We start from the raw sequence: 26,670 nt of genomic DNA, 5'->3' as shown, positions 1-26,670 counted from the left end.
TGTCATGTATAAATGAGGTACTTATAGATTACCAAAAGTTAAAAACATAAAATAAATCATGAAAATCTACATAAATCCTAGAGTACTGATGGATAATAATATCATGAAAAATATTTTAAAATTATGCCAATTGGATTATCTACTATTTTGGATAATAATAGTGCTATTACTATTTATCCTAATAAAAGCTAATTCAATCTATTTCAATGTCACCCTAATTTAGTACAAATATAACCCAACTGAAGCCTAATTTCAACCCAAATTATCTTTAAATAAGGTTTCAAAATATCAACCACTTATTTTGGTACTTTGTCACTTTAGCATTTTATTCAAACTTTCATGTGGTATTTAATGTGGTATTTAATCCTTTGACAGCCTTTAGCATGAAATTTAATTTTTAATACAATAATAATATAACATAACATCTAACTCTTTAATTTCATATTTGCCCCTCAATAGTCTTACTCAATGGTTGAAATATTTCCTACACCATTTAATATAATATTAATTCATCAATTGATTTTATCATCAAAATTTTAAATTTAATATAAAATTAATAAACTAAAGAGTATCATCAACCCTAAACACCACATCACAATACCTTAATTAGTGACATGATTACACCCAACACCATATTATCATTTTTTATATTAAACTATATCTTAATTAGTGTGATAGTCCAAAACCATATTATAAAAACACCTCTTAAATGTATTATCTTATTAGACTCTTAAAAATTCAAAATTTAGTCAACATCATCGAATTTAAAATTAACTTAAAATCCAAAGAAACTTTGTTAGTTGAATAGTCTTAATATTAAATTTCAGTTCGAACAGTCAAAATTTATTTTTAATAGTATTCATATTCTCAGTAATTACATTTAATTTTCTTGATATATTATTAATCTAATTAATTTTGTAAATGTTATATTATTTTGATATCCTCTATTGAGAATATGCTGATAAAAAATTTAAGATGGTACGAAGGCAATAGCTCCCATGTTCAAAACTTGTTCAGATTGCATTCTATCAACATTTTATAGAAAAAAAATATAACATTGATTAAAAAATTAAGACTTTAAAATTAATCATGTTTATAGAGAATATTATAAGGCTACAATCTCAATAACTAATTATGTTATGTGCTATAAATGTGATGGTTCGTTGTCAGGAATATATATATATTTTGTAATAATACTATTTTATTTGTTCGGGAAATAAAAAAGATGATTTGAAGATGAATAATAATAATTCATGACATTATAATGATCGATCTTAGTTGTCCATATGGTTGTTCTTCGAGATATTTCGACGTTTAATACAATTATTTCCATGAATTAAAATCTAAATTTGATATATCGTCGTAATTTCAAATGAAGCTTAAGGTGTATTAGTTTTGGAATCAATATAATACCAACACGAGATTAGCACATTTGTGTTACACCCATACATTGAGTCGACAAAATTAACTCCATTAATGAATATTTAACAAAATAAAATTTTTAATGAATATATTATTTATAAATTTAAAATAAGTTGATTAAACTGAGGAGGGACGATAGAATACTTATGCGATCATCAGATATATTTGAGATTAAAAAAATTTATATGATAATTATTATACTAATAATATTATATATATATATATTAAGTAATTAAGAAAGAATATATATAAAAAAAATTATGTTGGTGAGAAGAAAATATTAAGTTGAACGTGTGAAACTACTAGGAAATATAAGAAAAAAATATTTTATTCATCAAGAATTGGGTGTAATTTCAATAAGGTATAAAATTAGAGATAGTCATTTAATATTGTATAAATGTATGTTCAATGATTATTTAGGAGAGAGAGAGAGAGGAAGATATAAAATAAAAATTTAAATTTTTTTTAATATAATTAAAAACTAAAAATATTTTAATAAAAATAATAAAATAAAATTGTAAATATATTTAAATTAATTAAAAAAATTATTATAAAAATCTCAATGATGATAAAAAATTAATGTAGCTTATCCCAAATCGTTGAACTGTATGGATTTATTGTTGTGGTAGTAGTATAATCCAATTGCCAAAAGTGCCATTTAGGATTAGCGGGTCGGATCCACTATGGTACCCGCTGTGGTTTTGGAAGCAACATAGGAAGTTTGCGGGTCGGATCCACTTCCGGCTGTGCGATCAAGCGATGTTTTGGCGATCGTTTGTGGATCCAATTATGGTTTGAATTCGACAATAATCGGATTCGGGTCCTGACCGTTTCGCATGTTTTCGCGTTCAACCACCGCTATCCACACTGCGACGGGCCGTAAAAATCCTCTCCATGCCTCAACAACTCCACGGCGGTGGCAGGCGAAACCTTTCGCCTCTCTGTTCTCTCTTCCCCATCTAAAACCCCTACTCGCCAAATCCCAAACTCTCCCACATCCCGTCGGTCTCCTCCACCTTCCGTGGTTGCATTCCGCCCCAAATTGGTCGCAGGAATGACCCTCCTTTCTCACCCCTTCCCCACTCCCCGAACCCCCACCACTCCCACTTCCACATTCTTCTCTTCCCAGATCCTTCGCAAGCCCTTCCTGGGCGCACAGCGGCTGGCGCAGCCTCCGCCGCCGCGGCTTAATTGTGCCCCAATCGAGCGCCTACGTCCGAGGGCGGGCATAACCGCGGCCGGGCGGAGCAAGCCAAAGGAGCTGGTGCTCGGAAACCCGTCGGTGGCCGTGGAAAAGGGCAAGTACAGCTACGACGTGGAGACCCTCATCAACAAGCTCAGCAGCCTCCCGCCCCGCGGCAGCATTGCTCGCTGTCTCGAGGCCTTCCGCCACCGCCTCTCCCTCGCGGACTTCGCCCTCGTCTTCAAGGAGTTCGCTCGCCGCGGCGACTGGCAACGTTCCCTCCGCCTCTTCAAGTACATGCAGCGCCAGTCGTGGTGCCGCCCCAACGAGCACATCCACGCCATCCTCATCGGCGTGCTCGGCCGCGAGGCCCTCCTTGACAAGTGCCTCGACGTGTTCGACGACATGCCGGCTCATTCGGTCCCCCGCACCGCACTATCTTACACGGCGCTCATCAACGCCTACGGCCGCAACGGCGACCACGAGACCGCGCTGGCGCTCCTCGCCCGGATGAAGGACGACCGCGTGGCTCCGACGTCCCTCACCTACAACACAGTCATCAACGCGTGCGCTCGTGGCGGGCTCCCATGGGATTCTCTGCTCGGCCTGTTCGCGGAGATGCGCCACGACGGAATTCGTCCGGACCTCGTCACCTACAACACTCTCCTTGCCGCCGCGGGGGCGCGGGGGCTTGCCGATGAGGCGGAGATGGTGCTTCGGACCATGCTTGAGGCCGGCGTCTTACCCGACAACGCAACTCACACTTACCTCGTCGACACATTCGCCAAGCTTGGCCAACTCGATCGTGTTTCGGAGCTTCTGTTGGAAATGGAAGCGAGCGGCCACCTTCCCGACGCCGTTGCTTACAACGTGCTCATGGAGGCGTACGCGAAGGCAGGTGCAACGAAGGAGGCGATGGGGGTCCTCCGCCAGATGCAGGCGGCAGCGTGTACCCCCACCGCCGCGACCTACAGCATCCTTCTCAATCTCTACGGGAGGAGTGGGCAGTACGAGGACGTCCGCGACCTCTTCTTGGAGATGAAGGTCGGGAATACCGCACCGGATGCCTCCACATATAACATCCTCATTAGTGTGTTTGGGGAGGGGGGTTACTTCAAGGAGGTGATCACGCTGTTCCATGACATGGTGGAGGAGAACGTAGAGCCCAATATGGAAACCTATGAAGGACTCATGTTCGCCTGCGGAAAGGGGGGTCTTCATCAAGAAGCCAAGGCGGTGCTCTCCCACATGAACCAGAAGGGAATTGTCCCAAGCTCAAAGGCCTATACCGGAGTTGTAGAAGCATATGGACAGGCAGCTTTATATGAGGTCAGCTGCCACACTCGTGTGCTCGAGTTAATTCTTCTAGTCCAGTGGTCATCACACCAGCTCTATAAATTTGGTTACTCATTTATTTTGCAGGAAGCTTTTGTCGCATTTAACACTATGCATGAAATTGGGAGCATAGCGACAGTGGAGACTTATAATTCCCTGTTATATACTTTTGCTAGAGGGGGTCTCTTCAAGGAAGCACAGGCGATCTTGGCACGGATGGATGGAGCTGGGGTTCAGAGAGTTGATGATACTTTCAATGCCCTCATTGATGCATACTGTCAAGGAGGACAGTTTGAGGATGCTTTGAAGGCTTATGTGGAAATGCAGAAATCAAAATGCAAACCAAATGAGTGGACCCTGGAGGGAATTCTGAACGTCTACTGCATCGCTGGGCTTGTTGATGAGAGCAAGGAGCAGTTCCAAGAAATTCAGTCGCTTGGGGTCATGCCTAGTGTCGTGGCCTACTGCATGTTGCTTGGCATATATGCTAAGAATGACAGGTAATAACTGAAATATGTCTTTGGCTACCTTTTTTTTGTTGTTTTAGGATGCTAGTTCTCTAGCATATTTTTTCATATATGGTCCATGTATTTATGAGAGCTCATAGACTTAAACAACCACATAACTATGATATGATAGCTAGTGAGCTTTAGACTGCATAACCATGATATTATAGCTTTTTCGCTCTAAAAATTAATTCAAATCTGAACCACTCAAAATGTTTGAACCCATATTTATAGTAGTAGTTTTATCTAACTCTCTAGACCAACTTAATTCTCCTTCCATGTTTGATACAAGTTCAAATTTAGGGTGTCATAATGTCCCACTTAATCTTGATATCTTCGAGGTTCATAACTTAGAATTACCCTAGCAGGGCATGTAAACCCAGTACATCTGTGGTTTCACATCATGTTGTGCCTCTACAAGGACTTAATACTAGGTCTCGACTTGGCCCAATGGGAAAACTATAATTAAGTATATTTAACTTGTACCATAGCATAGCCTATCAAATGGTGCAATTATCAAATCTGATATGCAATATCTACTATGATAATTTCTGTCTTTCATTTCAACCGTATTACTCAACCAATTCCTACTTATGTCATTGAATTTTATAAACTGCACACCATTCTTCAGTCTCGTAGTTGTCATTCTCATTAACTATCTCTGTGTATGGAATTAATTAGCTCAATTTCTGCTGATGATATTATTTGAAAGTTTGATGTAAATTAGAGATAGTGTCCATTTTTGTTCCCTTTTCCATGAAAGGACATTACATGTGAATCTTGCTTAGCTTACTATGATGATCGTTTATAGAATATTAATTTATTAATGTATATTGCTTCTGTGCTTTAGTTTGCTTTGTATATTTTTCTTCTTTATATGCAAACATGACTAAAACAAGACTATTGTATTTGGCTTCTCTTCAGTATTTACAAGTTCTTTCTTTAATTTTATTTCCATTCTTCAGTTTCAGGAGTTGTAGAATATGATTGCTTCTTTCCATATTATCTCTTGTAGTGCTTTTTCTTGCCCGATTTTGATCATTATCACCAATTTGTCATATTCTATTTTTCACCCATATTATAGGTGGGATGAGGCTTACCAGTTGCTGGAAGAAATGAAAACGAATAGGGTTTCTAATACTCATCAAGTAATTGCTTCAATGATCAAGGGGGAATATGATGATGAATCCAATTGGCAAATGGTGGAGTATGTCTTTGACAAATATAACTCTGAAGGTTGTGGTTACGGTTTGCGATTGTACAATGCACTCCTAGAAGCACTTTGGTGGCTGGGCCAAAAAGAAAGGGGTGCACGCGTACTCAACGAAGCAACCAAGCGTGGGCTCTTTCCTGAGCTGTACCGTCAAAGCAATCTAGTTTGGTCTCTTGATGTCCATAGGTACCATGTACTTTTTTTATCTTATTCTTGTTGTGTATCTCTTGCATTACAGCAATGCTGGATACAGGAACTTTCATACAAGTTCGGAAACGTTCAAAACTTAAGATTTTATTCACTCATCAGGATGTCTTTTGGTGGTGCTCTTACTGCTGTATCAGTGTGGCTTGGCGACATGCATGCTAGATTCAAGCGAGGGGATGATCTTCCTAACTTGGCGACAGTTGTTGTAGTGTGAGCTTGTTGCATCCTCCTTAAGCTGTTTCTTTTAAAGTTTCTTATGATATCTCATGACAATTCGTTAACGCTTGTGGACTTTATCTCACTCCTACCTAGTTGATCAAATGATTGCAGCTTACGTTGCCTATTATATCCTTGCAAGATATATGTTTAAGAATTTTGATCATGACCATGCAATCTTGACTAGCTGATAGCTTCTACTTATGATTTTTCATTGAACACAATATTTTTCAGAGTGGCTCTGATTATTCCAATTGCATTATATAGTGGATTAGTTATTAAGGTTTCTTATTGTTTATGACGTGATGTTTAATGCTCATTTTGACAATTTTTATTTGTTAATCAGGCGTGGGGAGATGGAGAAAAGTTCAGTAACAAGGGGGTTACCTGTTCCGAAGGCAGTATACTCATTCCTAAGAGATAATGTATCTTCATCATTCCATTTTCCTGGATGGAACAAGGGCCGTGTTGTCTGCCAGAGATCTCAGCTGAAAAAGCTCCAATTAAGTGTCTCAGATTCATCTACAGATGCCTCTGAAGCTACGGATTTGGTTCCTATAATGAATGCAGGCTTCCCACAACCTGGTACCCGAATACACACTGCCGAGTTCAACAGTGACAGTGAAAGCGGTACTGATGATGAGTCATTAAGCAGTGAAAAGGAAGCAGAACTTCTACCGATATGAATGCACAGGTGACTTGGCAATCCTGCGTGTGCAGCTAACCCTGTTGACATTGGGACAATTTTGAGTGTGGCTGGTGCAGAAAGAACATTGACTGAATTGGAGGTTTGCGAGTTATCGAAGTTTTAGCTTTGAATTAATGGGGCTTTACTACAGGATGGTTACCATCCCACATGGTGTATCAGTATACCGGTAGCATGAGATGGAAGGCTATGGAAGTGCAAGGCCTGAGTTTAGGAGCTCTTGATTGCATCCAAATGTTCCATGGATGTATCCTGCAGATGTCTGAATTTAATTGCTTAAGATGGGTCTATGTAACCTGGGAAGTATCCAATATACTCTTGAAAGAGACACATATAAGCCCTTATTTTGCGGTGGTATCCTGTTAGTCGGAAAAAAATCTAGCAGGCTGTCTACTCGTCTGGTTATGATAGATCATTTCTGTATGTATCAAAGTTCTTTTAACTGTTTGCTTTAGTTGTTGTTCATACTCTGGAATAAGGTTTTGATATTGATGGGCACTGTTTCTGGATGGAGCTAATTCCACTCTCCAATTTACTCCCATATGGAAAGTAGAAAGATGATTATGAGTTCATGTAGATTATGACAGATCTATTATCACTAACTAAGGTGATTGAAGCTCATTAATTAGGAAATAATATAGTGGTGATTTTATTTGGCATATTATTTTTTTATAAGTTCTTTACAATTGATCCAATAAATAGTAATCTGGTCATATATATTGTTTCCACTAGATTGACAAATTATGTTCTGCAAGTATCTGCCTGAGATTGAATACCATTGGGTTAACAACAGATTAATACTAAAACTTTCAATTGAGAATAGCAACATGTATTGGTAACTTGGAATTTCATTCCACCTGAATTTAAACTCAATTAATTATCTAAATGTCTCTGTTTTTCTTTTATTATCTGAATTCATTCCAAACTTCATTAAAAAAAAAAATTGTGAATCCAATTTATACAAATCGGATGAGCACAAATATTCCAAAAAAAATCCAGTTGCGAATTATATTATATTCTAATTCAAAATCAACTACCTACATATTTGATGCGGATATTATGAATTTGAAGTATATATTTATTTTATTCAAAACTGCAGTGTCCTCATGCATTTATTTTTCCATTTGAATATTTTAAATGGTTACTATCAATTACCAATTACATTAGCTGACATCCTTAAAATTTGAATTCTATCTTCAAAAGATTCGCAAGTCCGATTTAATCTGGTCGTGTAGATCCGAGTAACGACAAAATATGATCCGCTGCGATATTTACAATCAACCCCTTAAGTCAAGTTCAGATCGATCGTACACGTAACTGATATCCCATTTCGAGCCCTGATCCGTTTCCTTGGAACGGATACGGTGCATTAGCACTTACGCGATGGACCAGCCCAATAGCATCGATCCACGGCCCATTCTCGTGTACCGCTGCCGTGAGATCCAAGCAAACACGATTCCATCGGTCAAGAAGGGCCGAGGGCTGAGGGTAAGGGGGGCGATGGAGGGGCGTGGCAGGAGCTTGGAGGATGAAGAGAAGAGAAGCCTGGTAGAGACGTTCCTGGGTATCACCGCCTCTACCCGAGAGGAAGCTCTTTTCTTCCTCGAGAGCCACGATTGGGTCCTCGATTCTGCCATCCTCTCCTTTTACGACGACAACTCCGATTCCCACCAGCACCGCCAACCCCAAGACCACGACGACGACCCCGCCGACCAGGACGAGGACTACATACCTCAGGAAGTCGCCGCTCCCGCAGCCGTACCGCCCCCGCGTGTGACTCGTTCCACCGGCGCCGCCGCTGCACCGACCGCGCGGGTGACTCGTTCTTCTGCCTCTGCCGCTGCTCTTAGTGGATCCTCGACCGCGATGGGTTCCAGAGGGGATAAGAAGCCTTCCAAACCGTCCGGCAGCCGGCCGACCATCCGAACCCTAGCCGATCTGAACCGGAGTTCTGATCCGGGCTCCGATAGCGACTCCGATGGACCACAAGAGTACTACACTGGCGGCGAGAAGAGGTTGAAATTTCCATTAATCTGTTTTTTCACCTGATTTCAGTAGGAATGATATATGTGAATATTAGATCAGTTGTTTGGGGACATCGAGCATTGGTAGGCTCTGAAACCAAAAAAATGGGTAAAGAAGGATATCAAAAATTAGGAAAGCGTTTTAATTTGATGCGTATTCCAAACAAATTTTATTGATATGTTCTTTTAAGATCTCAAGCTATGTATTCTATTAGAATGACGATATAAGATAATTATTGAACTGAGTGAAGTGTTGTAAGTTTGGGAGAGAAATGAACGCAGGAACGTTCCACGGGATTTTACATTATGATATTACCTTGCGTTTATGCAGACATATCTTTCCGATTGAGAGCATATAAAGCCACCCATTTCCAACTTTTGGTTTATAAGGAGAGACGGATTAAGTACTGGAGAGATTGCATAACTTCTAGCATAGTGTTATATTTATAAGATATTTTTGTACGAAATTATAAGTTTTGGCCCTTGCACATTGCATATTTGGGAATATTTATGTTGTCAAAATAAATTGTTGATAAAAGAAGATGAAAATGAATGCAATTGTGTTTAGCCTGACGTTTTGTGTGGAATAGATCTGTTTCATGTTCCAATGATGTATTTATATGTTGTAGGTACTATTCCTTGCAAAAAGCTTAACATGATCACCAAAATATAACCATTCCTTAGACATATGTACTTCATAAACTTATTATGCATATAAAAATACCAATGGTTCTGCTTCACTCCATTTAATTGTTGTGCAGTGGTATGCTTGTTCAAGATCCTTCAAAAGGTGGCAATGATGTTGATGCAATATTTGAGCAAGCTAGGCAGATGGGAGCCATGCAGGGACCTTTTGAGCCTCAGCAATCCTCTAGTTCTAGAAGTTTTACTGGAACTGGTAGGTTATTGACAGGTGAATCAGTACCACCTGCTCCCCAACAGCCTGAAAATGTTGTGCACAATATCTATTTCTGGAGGAATGGATTTACTGTGAATGATGGTCCATTAAGGAGGTTTGATGATCCTGAGAATGCGTCCTTCTTAGAGGTAAAATAAATACATATCCTATTCTTTTGATTTGTTTTTAATCAATTTATTTATTTCTTAAAACTGTTTCCTTTTAAGGTTTTAAAGTTGCAGGTTATCATTCTGTGAATCAGGATCAGTGATCTTATTTGTGATGTAATGTTAACTATAATCTTGATTAGATCTGCATCTTCTTCTGCATAAAGTTCATATATTGGATGATGCTTTGAATTCTTATGTTAGTTCCAATGATCTTTAGTTTGATGTGATCATTATACATTTGGGTTTGACTTTTAACAATGAATGAAGCAGCATTATTTATGGGTCATTGAAAAATGAATTCAGTCAAAGTCTGGTAAATCTGAGATTGGTTATCTTCTACTTTCTTTTCTTAACAATGTCATTCACTTATTGGACTCTGATGTGAAAGAGTAAGGACATTGGGTTTTATACTGAATAGGTTTAGTGTAGGGTAACAGTTATATATGAGAAAGATCAAGGGGAATTTAGAGGTTACACAGTGCTCTAGATGAAAGAGAATCAATGAATATGATATCACATTATAATAAGGAACCAGAAGAATGCCTTACAGGTCATGGATAGTGTGTTCCACATTGCTATCCAACAATTTTTGTAATAAAATATCAACTAAACATGCACAGAATCAACAAAGATTATTTATATAGGTCAACTTAAATGTGCACAGAATTAACAGAAATCAAATCTCACCTCTTTGTTAAACCGGGGTAGGTCTCATATGTCATTGATGTAGGCTTCTCATTATCATGAAACCATCTTTCAGAAAATAGTACTAGTGTGACTATACCAGATGGACTTACTATCTCAATCATTTAGATAGGATGAGCCTTGAACATGTGGCTAAAAATGTTGAAGCTCTAGTTACTAGTGGCAGGTCCATTAAGCTTTCTCTGCCGATCCAATCCCCTATTTATTTTTAATGTGGAAAACATAAGGACATCACAGTATCTCCCCTTAAAAATTAAGTTGTCCTTGTAAGGCTCAAATTGTATCCTGTAATCATTCCCTAATAGGTGTCAGAAACCCTGGGCACTGGTGATGTCTCTGCTCCGTAATATCTCTCTTGGACTGTCCATCAATACTCATGGTAATATAATCACTACAATACTAATTGTTATGGCCCTGTATTGATGAAATTTACGTGTTCATTTAGATAATATTATGAATAGAATGTGTTTTTCACCACATAACCCAAGATACTCAAGCCCAAGTGACTTGTAGAAACTCTCGTTGCATACCAATCAGTCTGTTAATTACATTTAATGTGAGAATAAATGATGCCTTACAAGCTGTATGTGTACTATCAGATGGAAATTACTTTTGGCCTCGTCCCTCGTAAATGATCTTCAAAAGTTTCAAGTGGGGAAGATAATCTCAAAAGGCTGTGTGTCACATGTGGCTGTGTAAACCACACCTTTAACTAAGTCAATTTTTAAAAGGAAATAACCAGTGAAGCAAATTTAATTAGTTCTGTTGCTGATTGAATGCTTGTTGATACTCAAGTTCAAAATTACAAAGAAAACAGAAATAAGGGCTAAATTTCCTAATAGATCGGCAATTTATGTGCTAACAACTTAATATACATTTTGGGCAGAATGTTATAGGTCTAGCACTTTGCTCAACACATCGTCCTTGAGACCAAATTTGCTTCAATCCTTGAATAGTTTTTTAAGATTTTCAAAAGAAATTGCAAGAATTGTCCTGTTATTTCTATTCTAATGATAAGATCACAACCACGATTTTGATTTGCAGAGCATTAGAAAGTCTGAATGCCCTAAAGAACTTGAACCAGCAGATCGGAGGTCTATGGTTAATGTCAATCTCATTCGGAGGGAAGAAAATTGCCCAGTATGTATACTTTGAATATTGACTTTATACGTGTTTCATTATACACTGAGGTATCATGCCCCAAATTTTCACTCTTCGACAGGAACCTGCAAGACGCCTCACTCCATTCCAAGGTGTAGGAAGGACACTTGCTGGTGGATCTTCTGACAGTTCTGTGACTGAACCTACTGTGGATAATGCTGCGTCCAGTGCAGTGCCTTCGTCTTTCGGCCTTTCAGTTGATGAATCTATGCCGTCCACTTCAATTCAGCTAAGGTTAGCGGATGGCACTCGCATGGTTGCACGCTTTAATACTCATCATACAATAGGTGACATTCGGGCATTCATCGATGCATCAAGGCCTGGTTCAGCGAGAACTTACCAGCTACAAACTGTTGGTTTTCCACCCAAGCAGCTGAATGATGTCGGTAAGACAATCGAGGAAGCAGGACTTGCCAACTCGGTTATTATTCAAAAAGGTTGATTGATTTCGTGCATTAGTGTTGCTATTTAGGAGCACCTAAACTACTAAAGACTAGGCATAGCCTGTGTCCTATCGGATGCTTTCAGACTTTTAGAACTGTTACTGAATGATTTGGAATTTGTTGTTTGGTGTTGAGATGATACATTTCTATTACCTATAATTTTGTTAATCATGTTGCGTAAATCCTCAAGATGCGGTTTTTTGTGGATGTTTGCAGTATTTTATTAAGCCGTACAAATGATATCGATGCAGCTATATTAATCTATGTATTAGGGAAGTTCTGTGAGCAATATATGCTGTTCTCTTTTTGCTTTTAGGTTTCAGTGAATGAAATGTTTGGAGTGTCTTATGGCATGGAGGCTCACCGTTTTTGATCAATCTCTTCGTAAACAACGTATTAAATTCATCTCTCGTTCTATATGATATCAGGATTTCTTTTGACACATTACAACGTATACTTCATATTTCCTTCTCTTTTCATCGTTTCCTTAAATCTCTCTTGCTAATTCTTGTTTGTATAGTTGATCGATTTGATGAGTGCCTAAAATATTTAATCTATTGTTAATTGTAACATACTCATGGAAGCTTTATATAAAATCATTTTCATTTTTCAGTCTTTATAATAAGGTTACAATGAATCATATCATGGGATGTTATCGACAGACATTCCAGAATGATAACATAATCCAACCTAGCTAAATCCATTTGTTGGATATGGGACTTCGGAGTCGGGTTTAGTAACATAAGTGGCTTGTCTGGTATCTATCGGTCTCGTGGCGGAACCAAATTCTTATGCAGCCACAATTAGGGCCAGCCAATCCGTCAAAGTATGATCCAATTCGGGCCAGATCGAGTTGGGTCAACCTCGATCAGATCCGAGTCCAGAATGGAACCACCAGTGTGCGATTTGGGCCGAGCCTACGGAACGTTCTGGAAATGACACAGCCGCTCCGAGCTTCATCATCATCGTCATCTCCCCCATTCGTTCGATAGGGTTACACTTGCATTCTATAAATAGGGAGAAAAGAGACATTACATATAGGGAAGGATCCATTCGCCACTTTCCTGACCCGAAACCCCGTTCCCTTCTCTCCAATCATCGGCACAGAGAAGAATGGGGAAGTCCGGTGGCCGAAAGAAGAAGAACGCGACCGCTCCTGCCGTGGCCGCCACCGCCACCGCCACCGCCCCGGCCCCCGCCCCCGCCCCCGCCGCCCCAGCGTCGCCACATCCGCCGCCGCCACCGACGGCCGCCTCCAACGGGGTCGTGGAGATCGACCTCTCCCTCCTATTGAAGCGCGCCCACGGTCTCAAGGAAGAGGGCAACCGGCTATTCCAGGCCAAGGATTATGCGGGCGCGCTCCGGCAGTACGAGATGGCCCTCAAGCTCACCCCCCGCAGCCACGCAGACCGCGCCGTCTTCCACAGCAATCGCGCGGCCTGCCTCATGCAGATGCGCCCCGTGGACCACGAGGCCGTCGCCGCCGAGTGCTCGCTCGCCCTCCAGGCGCAACCGGGTTTCCCCCGCGCCCTCCTCCGGCGTGCCCGCGCTCTCGAGGCCCTCCGCCGCTACGACGTCGCTCTCCAGGACGTCCATGCGCTGCTCGACCAGGACCCCTCCCACTCCGACGCCCTAGACCTTGCCCGCCGCCTCCGCGCCGCCCTCGCCCCCTCCGCCCCTGCCGCCGCCGATCCCGGTAGTCGTCCCTCGCCTGCGGCCCTCGGCGCCTCCGCTGTTCGAGTTGGCGCCCCGGTCGCGGGTCTCGGACCCTGCCTCCCCGCCCGCCCCAAGAAGTCATCGCCCTCTGCACAGAATCCACAGAATTCCATGACGGCCAATAAGCCGACCTCCTCTTCTCAAAACCACCACCCACCGACCTCACCTGCTCTTTTTAATGGTCCTGACACTAAACCCCCTCGGCAGCTTCTTTCTAAGCCGTCTAGTGCGGAGGCCTCATCGCAACCAGTGCTGGTTGGTTCACCCGTTGACGGTTCACAGCAAAGCGCTGGAAAGGAGCCTTCTTTGAGAACGGTGGTAAACCGATGGAGGCCGCTGAAGCTCGTGTATGACCATGATATAAGGCTTGGTCAGATGCCAGCGTATTGTAGCTTCAAGGTTCTAAGGGAGATTGTAGCGAATAGGTTTCCATCGTCCAAGTCGGTGCTGATAAAGTACAAGGATGCCGATGGTGATCTCGTGACTGTGACCAGCACTGCCGAGTTAAGATTGGCCGAGTCTTCTGTCGATGAGCTCAATAAGAAAGACAAAAAGGATGGTACTGGAATGGATATGGATGATAAACTACAACTGTTGAGGTTGCACATCGTGGAGGTGTTCCCTGAGCAAGAACCTCTGATTCAAGAAGAAGAGGAGAAGATGCCGGAGGATGAGGGGTTGATAAAGACTGATCAGAGTGTGTCAGATTCATCAAATGGGGACTCCATTGCTGAAGCAGTAAACAATGATGTCGTAAAGATAGGCTCAGAGGCAGAAGAAGTTGCAAAAGATAACGGTGAGGATGCAAACAACGGATGTGGCCATGCTGAGTGTAAGGAGGCTGAGATTGATGATTGGTTGTTCGAATTTGCTCATCTGTTCAGGAATCAAGTTGGAATAGACCCTGATGCCCACTTAGACTTGCACGAACTGGGAATGGAGCTGTGCTCTGAGGCACTCGAGGAGACAATTACGGGAGAGGAAGCCCAAGGACTCTTTGACATGGCAGCTGCTAAGTTCCAGGAGGTGGCAGCACTGGCCTTCTTCAACTGGGGGAATGTGCACATGTGTGCTGCACGAAAACGCATCCCCCTGGATGAGGCTTCACCCAAAGAAGTTATGGCTGCTCAACTTCAAACAGCATATGATTGGGTGCGGGAGAGATATGCTCTTGCTGGGCAAAAGTATGAGGAGGCGCTTCAAATCAAGCCCGACTTTTATGAAGGGTTGCTTGCTTTGGGGCAGCAGCAGTTTGAAACTGCAAAGCTCCATTGGTCCTTTGTCTTGGCTAAGAATGTGGATCTGTCAACATGGGACTCTTCAGAAACAATCAGACTTTTTGATAGTGCAGAGGAGAAGATGAAGTCTGCTACTGAGATGTGGGAGAAAGTGGAGGAGCAAAGGATTAGTGAGCTTAAAGACCTTGGAAAAAGCAAGGAGGATGAGTTGTTAAAGAAGAGGAAGAAACAGAAAGCAATAGATGGTCAGGCTGAGTTGTCAGCCGATGAAGCAGCAGAGCAAGCTGCAGCAATGAGATCTCAGATACATCTGTTTTGGGGTAACATGCTCTTTGAGCGATCACAACTTGAGTTTAAGCTTGGATTTGGCAACTGGAAAAAGAATCTTGATGCTGCTGTTGAAAGATTTACGCTAGCTGGGGCTTCTGAAGGAGACATATCTACAGTTCTGAAGAAACATGCTTCCTGTGAAACTGAAGCCGAGTGTGATGAGAAGAAAGTGACAAGTTCGAGCACCACTGCTTCAGAGGTAAATTCCAAAGATGAGGATAAGCACATGCTGGAGAATTGACATCGTAGGACTTGCATGTTTGGTTATAACAGAGTTTTTAAATTGAGATGGTAGATCTTCTTGGCTTGGATGAAGGACTATCTTAACAGTTCAGCAAGGTTCTCTTAGTCCCTGGTGTGGCAATGTTGCCTTTCCTTGTGGTTCAATGCTTCTGCTTTTTGCTGAAGGAAGTTGGTGCTTTTTTGACTGAGGTATTTAGTCTCGAAAAAGATCTACATGAAACCTCTTTTGTTTCTTGATTGAGACAAAAACTTAACACATGAACCTAATGAATAGGAGTGTATGCATTTCTCGTTTAAATTGCATTTATCTCCTCTCAAGAGTGGAACGTGGATCCTCATGATTCTTTAATATATTTTTTATTATAAATTATTGCAAGTGATGTATCCACTTGTGTGCTTTTACTGGGATGTCATAGGTGATAATAGATCATGCATTTCCTTGGTTGTCATTATAGACGGTGAAAGCAAGCTTGTTTTCTATGCCGTTTGAGATTTTGATAAAGAATATGACTTGGAAAACGAGAAATGAAGTGAATGAGATGAGATCATTTATTTCTTGTTGAAAGTATTGCCTTTCTAAAGCATACATCTTTTGCAAAATTTTTGGAGGCAATAAACATTTAAATGGAGAACCAAAGAGTATGAATGGGGGACTATTCTGTTATATTATTGGGGTACTCTGGGCTTAAAATTACTATGAGGAATTATTTTATAGCATTGTTTGCCTAAGAATCAAATTGTTGTGTGCCTAACCATGAAGACTCTGGAGTTGCACAGCATCATAGCAGGTCAATATGGCAACTACTTAGTGCTTCTGCCAGATCAGGTGGAGGAATTGGCTGGCTTTTATAGAGTATCTTATCCATCAAAAAGCATTTTGAAAATGAACAAGAATGACCGAAATATCAATTATTTGCTTGCTAGATCCTCCTTGTATATTGGGTCACTAAGCATTAGTAGGTTAGTAAGTTAATATTATTGAGGATTTCTGATTTTGTAAGTTATGGTGTTCTTTTCTGTATCTTGTTAAAAAGGCTTGTATCTTTTCTCTCAGCGATTATCTTGCCTCTGAGATAGTGTTCATTTGATTTTTGATGTAGATATCACCTGGGATGTATTGAGACAATTCAGAGACAATAGCTTGCTGTGTTTGCAGATGTTAGGATGTGCTGAGGTACTCAATCATCTGTTTGTCAAAATTCATCTTTTTAGCCAGTTATTTATGTTGCATAATTGTCTGATCATGCCGTACTCCATAGCAATGGTGGTCTTGGTGAGACATGTTCTACTTCTGTTAGCTTCATCTAACATTCTGGGATGTACTGAGATTTCAAAACCATGAGACAACTTGTTATGTTGGTACATTTTCTTCTCTAAACTTACTATTAAAGATACTTGTTTCTTACAGTTCAAATACTGTAGTTCAAACCTAGGATTTACTTGCTGTATCGTACTGGTAAAATGCATTATCGTACTGGTAAAATGCATGAGGTTGAGTATAGTGCATGAAATTATTGGGATCATCTGACAGCTTATCCACCAGAAGAATTCCTTATGTTGCCATAAGTCATATTATATAGCATTGTCGTCTATAGTTTACCATTGTGCAACTTAAAATGTTTGCCTGGCTGAAGTTAGGAGTATCTCATGCTGGATGATACCCTTCTCAGAAGTTAAAATCAATATAGTACATTCTGACACTGAATTTTCTCTCTCTGATTTTAAGAGCTGCAATGGGTTCGACATTGCTCATCAAATTCTTATTTCAGAAAACTTGCTCCACAGGGATAAGAATAGAAGTTTATGACAACATTAAAGAAGCTGAATTATATCATTACTTTATCTGCTCTAAATTGTTCTGCACTCCTAATCACTTAATTGTTTTTATCCTATGATACCATCAAAGTTCATTTTAAAGAATTATCTACATGATGATATAGTACATAGGTAGTTGTAAGTCTAGATTAAGATTTGTCATACTACCGTATACTGCTTGGTACGGGTTGTACGTATCGATTCGACAAGGGATCGATATGGATATTGATCTATCATATTGATCTGTCGATATATTCTGTATCATGATTTGTATCAATAGTTAATCGGTACATATCAATAAGATGAATTATGATTTAGATATTTAGACTCTTGCATTCTCAATTGACATGTTGGTTACCATGAGATTCATTTTTCTCACTTTGTTTCGTATGTCAAGAACATAATATTGCCCAATCTAGACTAAAATAAGTTGAAAGTGATTTTTTTTACTCTAATTGTCAATATTTAACATCTCTGTTTTGATGTTTTGTTTTATAATTATTAATTTAAAAATAATTTAAAATATGAAAAAAAATTATAATTTATTTTTTATCATGTCATCGATGATTTGAATTGGAACTGGAACTGTTGGTTCTGGTTTCTCAAACCTAAGAACCTTAATTGAATCATCCAGATTCGATTTCAATTCAATTTGAAATCAACGACCGGTTGATGGATTCGGTTTTAGTTTCAACCCGATTTGAATCAAACTATAGTTAGAGCTATTCGACATTGATATATTTAATTAGAAAATAGTGTTGGCAAAGAAGTGGAAAATTGGATCGACGACATAACCCTCGAGACTAAAAAAAGCCACGTTCATAGTGCTTCGCTTATTATTTCCACAATTGGATGCCACATTCTAATAGATGGTGGCATCTCCACGTGAGACGTCGTGGTGTCCTAAGGTGTAGGCGTAGGTTGGCCATTGACTGTTACCGTGGCCTTCATTGCTTCAAACCTGGGCTGCTTCGCTTGAAACTTTTGCGTGACGTAGAGCTTCATATAGTCCTCGAACACAAACCTCGGGTACGCCTCCGCTTCCTTCTGGACCAGGGAGGGCGCGGGGTAGATGACGGCGTCGCCGCCCGGGTTGTAGAAGGAGGCGATCGACATCCTGTTGCCGTCGCTCCGAGCCACCACCCGGTGCAGCACGCTCTTGTACTTGCCGTTCGTGATCACCTGCATGAACGCCCTCATGTTGTTTGATCTTTTGTCCCGCACAGAGAGAGAGAGAGAGAGAGAGAGAGAGAGAGAGAGAGAAGACCTCTATCTGATCTCCGAGGTTGACCACGATGGAGTGGTGCATGGGCGGCACGTCGATCCACTGGCCATCCTTGAAAAGCTGGAGGCCGCTGACGCGGTCGTCTTGGAAGAGCAAGATGATGCCGCCGGCGTCGGTGTGGGCTCGCAGGCCGTGGATCAGCTCCGGGCGAGGGCATGGCGGGTAGTTGCTCACCTTGGTGCCAAAGTTCGGACCTTTGGATCCGTAGAAGGCGTTCTTGAGGTAACCCTCCTCCAGGCCGAGGTTCTCGCAGAGCAGATCGAGAAGACGCTCCGCCAGCTTCTCTAACCCCGTCGCGAATTCCCTCATCGCCTTCCTGAAGGCGAAGGTTAGTCGGGGCAGACTACAGTCGATGGTGGTGGGGGGTGCGCTGTAACGAAGGAAATCGAAGCGGTACCGGTACTCCTCGTCCATGTCTGGGAAGTCGGACATGTTGGAGGCGGGGAGATGGCGCAGGAAGAAGGTGCTCTCCCAGTCCATGTCGGTGACATCCGTCCCGGGTCCGCTCTTGAGAGCCTTGCACGCCAACTGTTTGAACTTTTGCTCCCTGCATTGCTCGTAGTGCGCTTTGGTCCGCCTCTCCACCTCGTCCATCAGCTCATGCGAGATCCCATGGTTGAGCAGCTACATCAGCAAGCAAATGGAAAGCCATGATAATTAGCTTCAAATGCTCGTGGGCATCAACTTGTTCACGTAAAAGAATGAGAGCACCTCAAAGAAGCCCCATTTCTCGCAAGCGTCACGAAGGAGGTCCATGGCCTGCTCTCTCTCCTCTCCACGGAGCTTCTCCAAGTCGAGGACCGGGAAGGAGCACGCCATTTCCTTTGTCTATTCCCACTCGTCACTCCACGTTGCTACTTATATATAGCCACCGGGGAAGAGAACAGCGCTCGTGGTGGGAGTATTGGATCCCATGTTCCGAGCCCCCACCATCTTTGTCGTCGACCTTTGGGTCGGTGTGATGGGGGGTGGGGGAGGGGAAGAAGCCTCGCGCGTAGCTGCTGCTATTGTGAGGTTGGAAGGATCGGTGTCTGTATGTGCGAATTGCAGAGAGCTACTGTTGTAGCGTGACTCGGAGAAATTGCAGTGGCGTGTTATTTCCGATCGGTACTTGTTTCTTTTATCTGCACATGGCGCTGCTCGGGTGATCTGACGGAGATACGGAGCCTTTAGAAGAAAAATACCGAACCGGAATCGGAACGGAACTATCCAAAACCGGTTTGGCTTGAATCAGTTCAATAATAGTTTGATCTTTAAAAGTTTTACATGATCTTCTCATTGTAACTACAATCACTCGTTGATATCCATTAAATTGGATGGTTAAGACATATCGTTATGAGTAAATATTTCTTCTAGTGCATATGATTTTTATTTTTGGTCTTAGGTGATGAATGACTAGCATTCATATCATTATGAGTCTTGTTAATTATAGAGGGTTAATTATAGATTATCTCTATAATTAGTTACATCTAGTATACTAGATCTTATATTTTTTAAAAAATAAAAGTGAAATATTTAACCACGTTTCCCCTCATCCATCAGTAAAAACATAAGAAGAAACAAATGAGATTAAATATTTTATTTTCATAAATATAAAAATTTTAATATAATTTTTACAAATATAAAGATTAAAATATTAAAAGATAATTAATTATAAATGATAATATATAATTAATCCTGCATAGATCTTTTTCTTTTTGTCCTAAGTGATAAATGACCACCATGCATGCAGCTTGACTGTGCCACGTGAATGATGAAAAAAAAAGAAAAAGGAAAACAAAGAGATAAAAAGAGCTAGCGCATCACAAGCTCGAACTCAACGAGCACTTGTGGCACCTTTGTGCAGGTTAGCGATAAAAAAAATCCCTACCAACCTAACCTCTGGCACCAAAAGAAGTCACTCGACATTTTGTAAAGGTGCGTTGTGATTCTCCTCTGCTAGAGGGAGAACGTGAAAACGTAGAAGCCTTTAAATGTCACCTACGACTGAGGTTCCGAAAGATTTTCCAATCCTATCTCTTTGATAATTAAGTTAATAACTTGATATATATGAGTACGAACGTGAATAATCAAGTTTTTCGTTTTTTTGTGTTAAAGATAAGCTTTTATTCCTGAGAGCATGAATGAGCTTATGATATCTTTCTCGTTATAAATGATGAGAAAGAAGTTTGTAATTATTATTTTAATCATAAATAGAAAGAAGGAAGCTTGTGATTGTCTCAAGGCTCTTTCGAGAGAGGGTCGAAGTGTAATGTTTACTTTATTCAACACGTGAGCATTAGGAAATTTTTCTTACAGGTTGAGTCTTCTCGACGTATATGCCTTGGGCATATTGTATCTCGTGTTTTTATCGTAATATATTTTTCTTCATGCAGGTTGGGTTTACTCGATCCATACATCTCAAGCATATTTTATATTATGCTTTCGCCGTGGTAGATTTCTCTTTATGTGGGTCAAATTTTTTTGACTCAAACACCTTGGACACATTCTATCTTATACCTCTAACATAACAGATTTCTCTTTATGCGGATCAAGTTTTTTTAACTCACGTATCTTGGACACATTTTATCTTATATTTCTTTTATGATAGATTTCTCTTTACGCGAGTTAGGTTTTCCTGACTCATGTGCCTCAAGCACATTTTATCTTATACTTCTACCATGATAGATTTTTCTTTATGCAGACCGAGTTTTCTCGACTCATGCGCCTTAAACATATTTTATCTTATGCCTCTACGATAGTGGATTTATCTTTACGTAATCATGCACCTTGAGTATATTACATAGTAATGCACCTTGAACACATTATATTTCCATTAGCAAGATCGATAATATAAGAAAAAATGAGATTAAATATTATATCTTCATAAATATAAAAAACTTAATATAATTTTTAAAAATATAAAAATTAAAAATAATTGATTAGGGAGATAATATATAATTAATCCTCAAAATCATGATGAGATTGAGAATTGAGGAGATTGAGAAATCAGATTAGAGGTTCGAGTACGATTGACATATATCTCAAAAAACCACAGTCGAAGTTAGGAATTCCAGCCGTACGCTCGGATTCTTTAAAAGGTTTTAACTCCACGAATCATCAGATCAACTCCTCCGGAACAAGTTCATGATTATTGGAATTGCAAGAAACAGGCCATTCTTGTTCACTGAAATATGTTACAGCCCAACACCGACCCATCCAATCGGCTGCCGTTGTCGGGCTTAACATGGAAACAATGCTAAACGTCGCTGCGTGCAAGTAGGTAAAAGAGATGATGATCTATAGCACTGGAATTTAGGCCTAGAGAAAAATATTTAGTTCTACAACATTTAAAGTGATATCAACATATAAGATTGAGAAAACTCCCAAATCCCTGTGTAATTTATAGGGAAAAAGCAAGAACGAAGTTAAAACTAGGTTGGAAAGCTTGGAGGTTAGACATGACAAAATTATTTGAGATTAGGTAAGAACAGATGTGTAACGATTGGATTAGGTCCGAATGATTGGCTAAAATCAGATCTGAACGAATTGTTTAAGTTGACGAGGGACCAACTGGATTGAATTCTCAATTTCATTCATTGATCCTTTCTCCGATGGAGAGCTTTGATATTGATGGAAAGCCAGATTGGATCCGGCGGTAGTGCTCTCATGACTTGTCATACTTCTCCCAACATGATAAAACGGCTGCTTTAATCCGATTCATTCAAGAAAGAACAAAGACAATAACCAGAGAGCAAAACAGAAGTAATCGGAGATCACTTTTCCCTGGTCTCATCTTTTTCGTCATATCACGTAGCATAGTGGAAGCAGAAAGGGATTTGGGGGCGTGAAGCAGCAGCAGCCGTTGATTTAAAAGATATCGAGGATGTCGACGATCGGCCGGTTGCAGAGGGGGCAGGAGCCGCGGTTCACCCACATCTCCCGCGCACACACCCGGCAGAAGGTGTGCCCGCACGGTATGAACGCCGCCCCCTTCCGCCGCCCCATGCACACGCAGCACCAACACCACCCGTCTCCTCCCCCGCCTCTATTCTCCTCTCCTTCTTCCAATAGTCTCATCAGCGACACCCGTTCCACTCCCTCCGCCTCATCCTGCTCCAGCCTCTCGTCCGCCGCGGCGGAAATCGCCCGGTACTGCCGCTCCGCGGCCAACGCGGCCGCCAGGTTCATCTCCACTGCCTCCCCCGACCCCGCCTCCTCCGCCTGCTCTTCTCTATGGTTTCGGTGGATTCCGTACTCCTCCGCCTCCTCCTCGTCGTTAATCGTGATGGTGGTCGGATTGGAGGCGCGGAGCCCCCAACCGCTGGCGCAGCAGCCCATAAGCGACAACCGCTCCTTGAGGCTCTTCCACTTTCTCCTCCTGATCCGCTCCGCCTCCATTTCTGGGTTCCGCTCTGCTTCGCTCCGCCTCTTATAACTCTTGCATGCTACTGGAACTCCACGCACACAAAAATAGCAACGACAAATGGAAGGAAGACCAGCATGAGCACTACTTACAAAGCTCAGTGCAGCCGCCGCCTCGTCGTTATCCTCCGCACCTCTCCATCCAATCTCAGCGCTAAATGCCCAACTGCCGAAATAGATCGGAAGAAGACGGCAAGAAAGAATAAAGATAATATCAGAAGCTTTGGCTTCTCACAAGGGAGAACAGGTTGGGGTTGGGGGAGTGTGAGTGATTGAAGGCAGTAGAAGGCATTGTTTAATACTTGCAGGGCACCGGACTCGATCAATAGTCGTAAAATGATGGGAGAGTAATGATAAAAATGTGTGGGCAAGTGCCACAAGGAAGTCAAAGCCAACCATGATGGCGTGCGGATTGAGGCGAGCGCCACGTGGAAGCCAGCTGGTACGGTGGGCAAGAGAAGTAGCGTACTTGCTCATCCTCCTTCCCGCCTAAAAGCCTCCCATCCAAAATAAGTTGTGATTTCTCGTTTAAGATCGAGTTGATTTTTGTTTTGATGATATGTTTGATATAAAGATTGTTTATGATATTTCTAATTAAAATTTGAGTTTATTTTATATTTGATTGTTTGCTTGAGTCTAATTTCTAAAGATTGATTGTGGTTTTAATACACACCTTAATATTTACCTACTCCCAGCCAACCAAAGCTGAAGCCAAGCAGCCATCTGGGAATTGGAATGAGTTAAATTCGACCACCCGGTGCATCTAATGCTTGCAAGTTATACCTGGAGCATATTTCTTAATCCCCGCGACCAGAGGTAATCATTCCTCGAAGGCATTACTATTCATTGTCAAAATACAAGGACCCAGCTATGTACCGAAACAAAGACCTAACAGACGGATTCCAAGACGGTGATCGCGCTTGGAAAGCCAGTGGGATGACTTAAAATCGATTCCTACTACCAATCTCTCTGAAGTCTACTACCAATCTCTCTGAAGTCCACCTGAAACGAAGGCAAAGAAAATAAGGGATTACAACGATGTCATGAAATGAAGGATAGGAAACGAGTCATGTAATTATGGCTCATAGCAGAGAACCCTAGTATCCATCATAAAGAGAATTCTCCTTGTACCAGGATATCTACTGCTCACACGAAGACAAACTGTTGTGAACCAACTATTTTGGTTTTCCTATGTGGAACCTTTTCCATCTATTATTCTCTATTTAAGGAGTTTACAAACAATTCAGATCTTGGTAACTCGTCCGGTTAGTAACTTTAATTTACTTGCCTCCTCTAACTGGAAATCTGTGGATTTTCGCCCAACAGAGTCACATTATATTTAACAATTTTTCTTCATTTTATCTTCTATTAAAATTACGATCCGTTATTTTTACTAAATTCATTTTATCGGTTATTTATGATCCTGCAGATTCGGGTTGACCAGCAAAACATATCCAGAACAGGGTGCCATATTCATAGCGGCGGAAAGAAGTGAAACTAGATGAAATCCAGCCTTCAAAAGCATCAGCAAGATAACTGCACAAATGCATCAATCAACACAAGTATCCATGTTTAGTGACGAACTACCCCGAGTGGAGCAAAGCTCGAGTGAAATCTAAGGAAGTCAGTGGGACCACCATCTAAGTCAGCATGGTTCAGGTGACAACCACTTAAGAACGAGTGTGTGACCGACACACAAACCCAGAGACAAAAGGGCATAATAAATAAAGATGCATGTTTGTTCACAATGATAAGTTGCTTTAGTACACCTTAATATTTATTCCTTTAGGACTTGAGCTGTCTTCGAACAATGTCAAGCACTCTCAAAGCATCTTTAGTGTGGTGTACAAGTGAAATGGACTGTAACGTCATCGTAAGGTTTGTACCTTTAGACATCTTGTTGTTGTCTCGAAATAATGTCTAGCACTCCCAAAACATAACATCTCTAGTATGATACAATTATTTTCACTGGAGTATAAATTTTACTTGGGTTTCCACTAGTAGATGTATAGAAATTAAGTTAATTCATCCCTTAAATAATTAATTTAATTATTTAAGGGATAAATTAACTTAATTTACTCCATTAGACTATCTCACCTAACTATGCTGTGTTGTTGTAGCTAAAAGTCTTGAGCTATCTAGGATGTCATTTGGGTCTTTTACAAATTATCTACTTAGCTCAGTAGTTGTGTTTCCTACTAAGCACTATATCGATCAATCTCTCTGCTTGAGAGTTCTTCCAAAATTTTATCAAATTGCTTGCTCACTCACTGCATCAAATATTATGTTGATCGTTCCCTCAGTTTTGTATAAAAATATTTACTTAGAGCATGTTTCAATTGAAACTTACTAATGACAATTATGGCTATATTGTATAAGGACTCCCTCAGACACGGACTTGCTTGGCTCCTTGACTACTGTCCGCTACACTATCCAATTCAGCATAACAGTTCTGTTTTCTAGAAGCACCGTTTTTTATTTTGTGATGTGTTAGTTACTACGTTGCTGTTACATGATTCCTGGTTCAGTTCAGTCTTTTTTTCAATGATTATTTAATGTAAGATGATCACATAAGGATTCTGTTGATGGTTAGGGCATAAGGAGAAAGTTCGTGGACAAACTTTATCAGACTTGTAATTGGGATATTGATACCAAGTGAAAATTAGTACTTAATCAGCATGCAAAGAAGGTTCGGCATCTCATGGACATCCAAACCACTATCAAAACGGAGGGTAACTTCTCCAAAGCAAATCTATTCATCTCATCAGCAACCAGACATCTACGGAGCAATAAACCGAAATGGAGAACGAATCATCAAGACCCACCAAAAGTAAAGCGCACAAACAAAATCGTCATGGAAAAAGTAAAGCGAACAAAACAAAGATGCATCAAATCGTTCACAAAACAACGATCAGAACCCCAAAGCAAACGCCGAGCAATCATCAGCACCAAATCCACAGCAGTAAACCGAAGCACAGGATTATTATCTCAAAAACACAACTAAATACATGGAACAATGGCTAGTCTAGAAGTCGCATCAGAACCCCACGAACCTTTCGTCCAAAGAGCCATGTAAGGTACGACAAGATACTGGATCTGAGAGAATGAAACCTTAGTCGGCATCAGTGATCAGTTGTGGAAGAAGGGGATCGCCTTCTGCTTCGTCGACGCTGAGCGCGAACAGAAGAGGAAGGAGGGAGGGGTTTATATGGGTGTAGTTTCTGCATAACGAACCCTGACCTATTGCGATGAAATATTTGTTTCTTTCACCGGCTCATCATGACCGTTCAAAAATAGCGGTGTATTCTTGATGCGCGACACATGGCAATCAGATGCCGTTTTGTTAGGAAAATATACTGCGATAGGCCCAGGACGCTGAAGATTACCGCTGACGTGTGCTTTGTATTTTCACGGATGTGATGAACCAACGGATGAGGTGCTACGAGATTT

The 26,670-nt window shown here is 41.0% G+C and overlaps 5 protein-coding genes across 7 annotated transcripts; 3 read left to right on the top strand and 2 right to left on the bottom strand.

Moving 5' to 3' along the window:
* Positions 1-2,304: 2,304 nt before the first annotated feature.
* LOC135598616 (pentatricopeptide repeat-containing protein At1g74850, chloroplastic-like) lies at positions 2,305-7,306 on the top strand. The gene is made up of 5 exons (XM_065092700.1): positions 2,305-3,934; positions 4,028-4,440; positions 5,531-5,845; positions 5,969-6,076; positions 6,429-7,306. Exons 1-5 carry the CDS (start codon positions 2,477-2,479, stop codon positions 6,766-6,768), a joined length of 2,634 nt encoding a protein of 877 aa, XP_064948772.1. The 5' UTR covers positions 2,305-2,476; the 3' UTR covers positions 6,769-7,306.
* A 951-nt stretch (positions 7,307-8,257) lies between these two features.
* Positions 8,258-12,378, top strand: LOC135598620 (plant UBX domain-containing protein 4-like). The gene is made up of 4 exons (XM_065092705.1): positions 8,258-8,803; positions 9,574-9,859; positions 11,630-11,725; positions 11,808-12,378. Exons 1-4 carry the CDS (start codon positions 8,289-8,291, stop codon positions 12,186-12,188), a joined length of 1,278 nt encoding a protein of 425 aa, XP_064948777.1. The 5' UTR covers positions 8,258-8,288; the 3' UTR covers positions 12,189-12,378.
* Positions 12,379-13,221: 843 nt separating this feature from the next.
* LOC135598617 (protein CLMP1-like) lies at positions 13,222-17,130 on the top strand. 2 transcript variants are annotated; one of them, XM_065092701.1, is made up of 2 exons: positions 13,222-15,672; positions 16,817-17,130. In XM_065092701.1, the coding sequence occupies exons 1-2, from the start codon at positions 13,303-13,305 to the stop codon at positions 16,835-16,837; spliced, it is 2,391 nt and encodes a 796-aa protein (XP_064948773.1). In that variant the 5' UTR covers positions 13,222-13,302; the 3' UTR covers positions 16,838-17,130. The 2 variants fall into 2 exon arrangements, 1 of the variants encoding a protein (XP_064948773.1); XR_010481617.1 differs by having other exon boundaries at positions 13,223-15,905.
* A 1,117-nt stretch (positions 17,131-18,247) lies between these two features.
* On the bottom strand, positions 18,248-19,926 carry LOC103994603 (1-aminocyclopropane-1-carboxylate oxidase 1). Of its 2 annotated transcripts, XM_009414995.3 has the most exons (4): positions 19,528-19,921; positions 19,214-19,440; positions 18,799-19,132; positions 18,248-18,713 (listed from the first exon to the last, which is right to left on the bottom strand). In XM_009414995.3, exons 1-4 carry the CDS (start codon positions 19,633-19,635, stop codon positions 18,435-18,437), a joined length of 948 nt encoding a protein of 315 aa, XP_009413270.2. In that variant the 5' UTR covers positions 19,636-19,921; the 3' UTR covers positions 18,248-18,434. The 2 variants fall into 2 exon arrangements, with proteins under 2 accessions (XP_009413270.2, XP_018679612.2); XM_018824067.2 differs by having other exon boundaries at positions 18,799-19,440; positions 19,528-19,926.
* A 2,739-nt stretch (positions 19,927-22,665) lies between these two features.
* On the bottom strand, positions 22,666-23,196 carry LOC135597941 (uncharacterized). The gene has a single exon (XM_065091450.1). The coding sequence runs from the start codon at positions 23,194-23,196 to the stop codon at positions 22,666-22,668; it is 531 nt and encodes a 176-aa protein (XP_064947522.1).
* Positions 23,197-26,670: the final 3,474 nt, after the last annotated feature.

Source organism: Musa acuminata, chromosome BXJ2-1, assembly GCF_036884655.1.
Source record: "Musa acuminata AAA Group cultivar baxijiao chromosome BXJ2-1, Cavendish_Baxijiao_AAA, whole genome shotgun sequence".
NCBI lineage: Eukaryota > Viridiplantae > Streptophyta > Magnoliopsida > Zingiberales > Musaceae > Musa > Musa acuminata.
The sequence above is the reverse complement of the archived record's forward strand: the minus strand, read 5'-3'. Positions and strand labels throughout refer to the sequence as shown.

Bases quoted from the DNA above. Each gene is read 5' to 3' on its own strand.
- LOC135598616 (XM_065092700.1), top strand. From the start codon at position 2,477: ATGACCCTCCTTTCTCACCCCTTCCCCACTCCCCGAACCCCCACCACT. The intron at 5,846-5,968 runs GTACCATGTACT...TTCACTCATCAG, and splicing joins TGGTCTCTTGATGTCCATAG to GATGTCTTTTGGTGGTGCTC. The intron at 6,077-6,428 runs GTGAGCTTGTTG...TTTGTTAATCAG, and splicing joins TTGGCGACAGTTGTTGTAGT to GCGTGGGGAGATGGAGAAAA.
- LOC135598620 (XM_065092705.1), top strand. From the start codon at position 8,289: ATGGAGGGGCGTGGCAGGAGCTTGGAGGATGAAGAGAAGAGAAGCCTG. The intron at 8,804-9,573 runs GTTGAAATTTCC...ATTGTTGTGCAG, and splicing joins TACACTGGCGGCGAGAAGAG to TGGTATGCTTGTTCAAGATC. The intron at 11,726-11,807 runs GTATGTATACTT...ACTCTTCGACAG, and splicing joins GGAGGGAAGAAAATTGCCCA to GAACCTGCAAGACGCCTCAC.
- LOC135598617 (XM_065092701.1), top strand. From the start codon at position 13,303: ATGGGGAAGTCCGGTGGCCGAAAGAAGAAGAACGCGACCGCTCCTGCC. The intron at 15,673-16,816 runs GTAAATTCCAAA...TTTTTGATGTAG, and splicing joins CGAGCACCACTGCTTCAGAG to ATATCACCTGGGATGTATTG.
- LOC103994603 (XM_018824067.2), bottom strand. From the start codon at position 19,635: ATGGCGTGCTCCTTCCCGGTCCTCGACTTGGAGAAGCTCCGTGGAGAG. The intron at 19,441-19,527 runs GTGCTCTCATTC...TTGCTGATGTAG, and splicing joins AGAAATGGGGCTTCTTTGAG to CTGCTCAACCATGGGATCTC. The intron at 18,714-18,798 runs GTCTTCTCTCTC...GCGTTCATGCAG, and splicing joins ACCTCGGAGATCAGATAGAG to GTGATCACGAACGGCAAGTA.
- LOC135597941 (XM_065091450.1), bottom strand. From the start codon at position 23,196: ATGGAGGCGGAGCGGATCAGGAGGAGAAAGTGGAAGAGCCTCAAGGAG.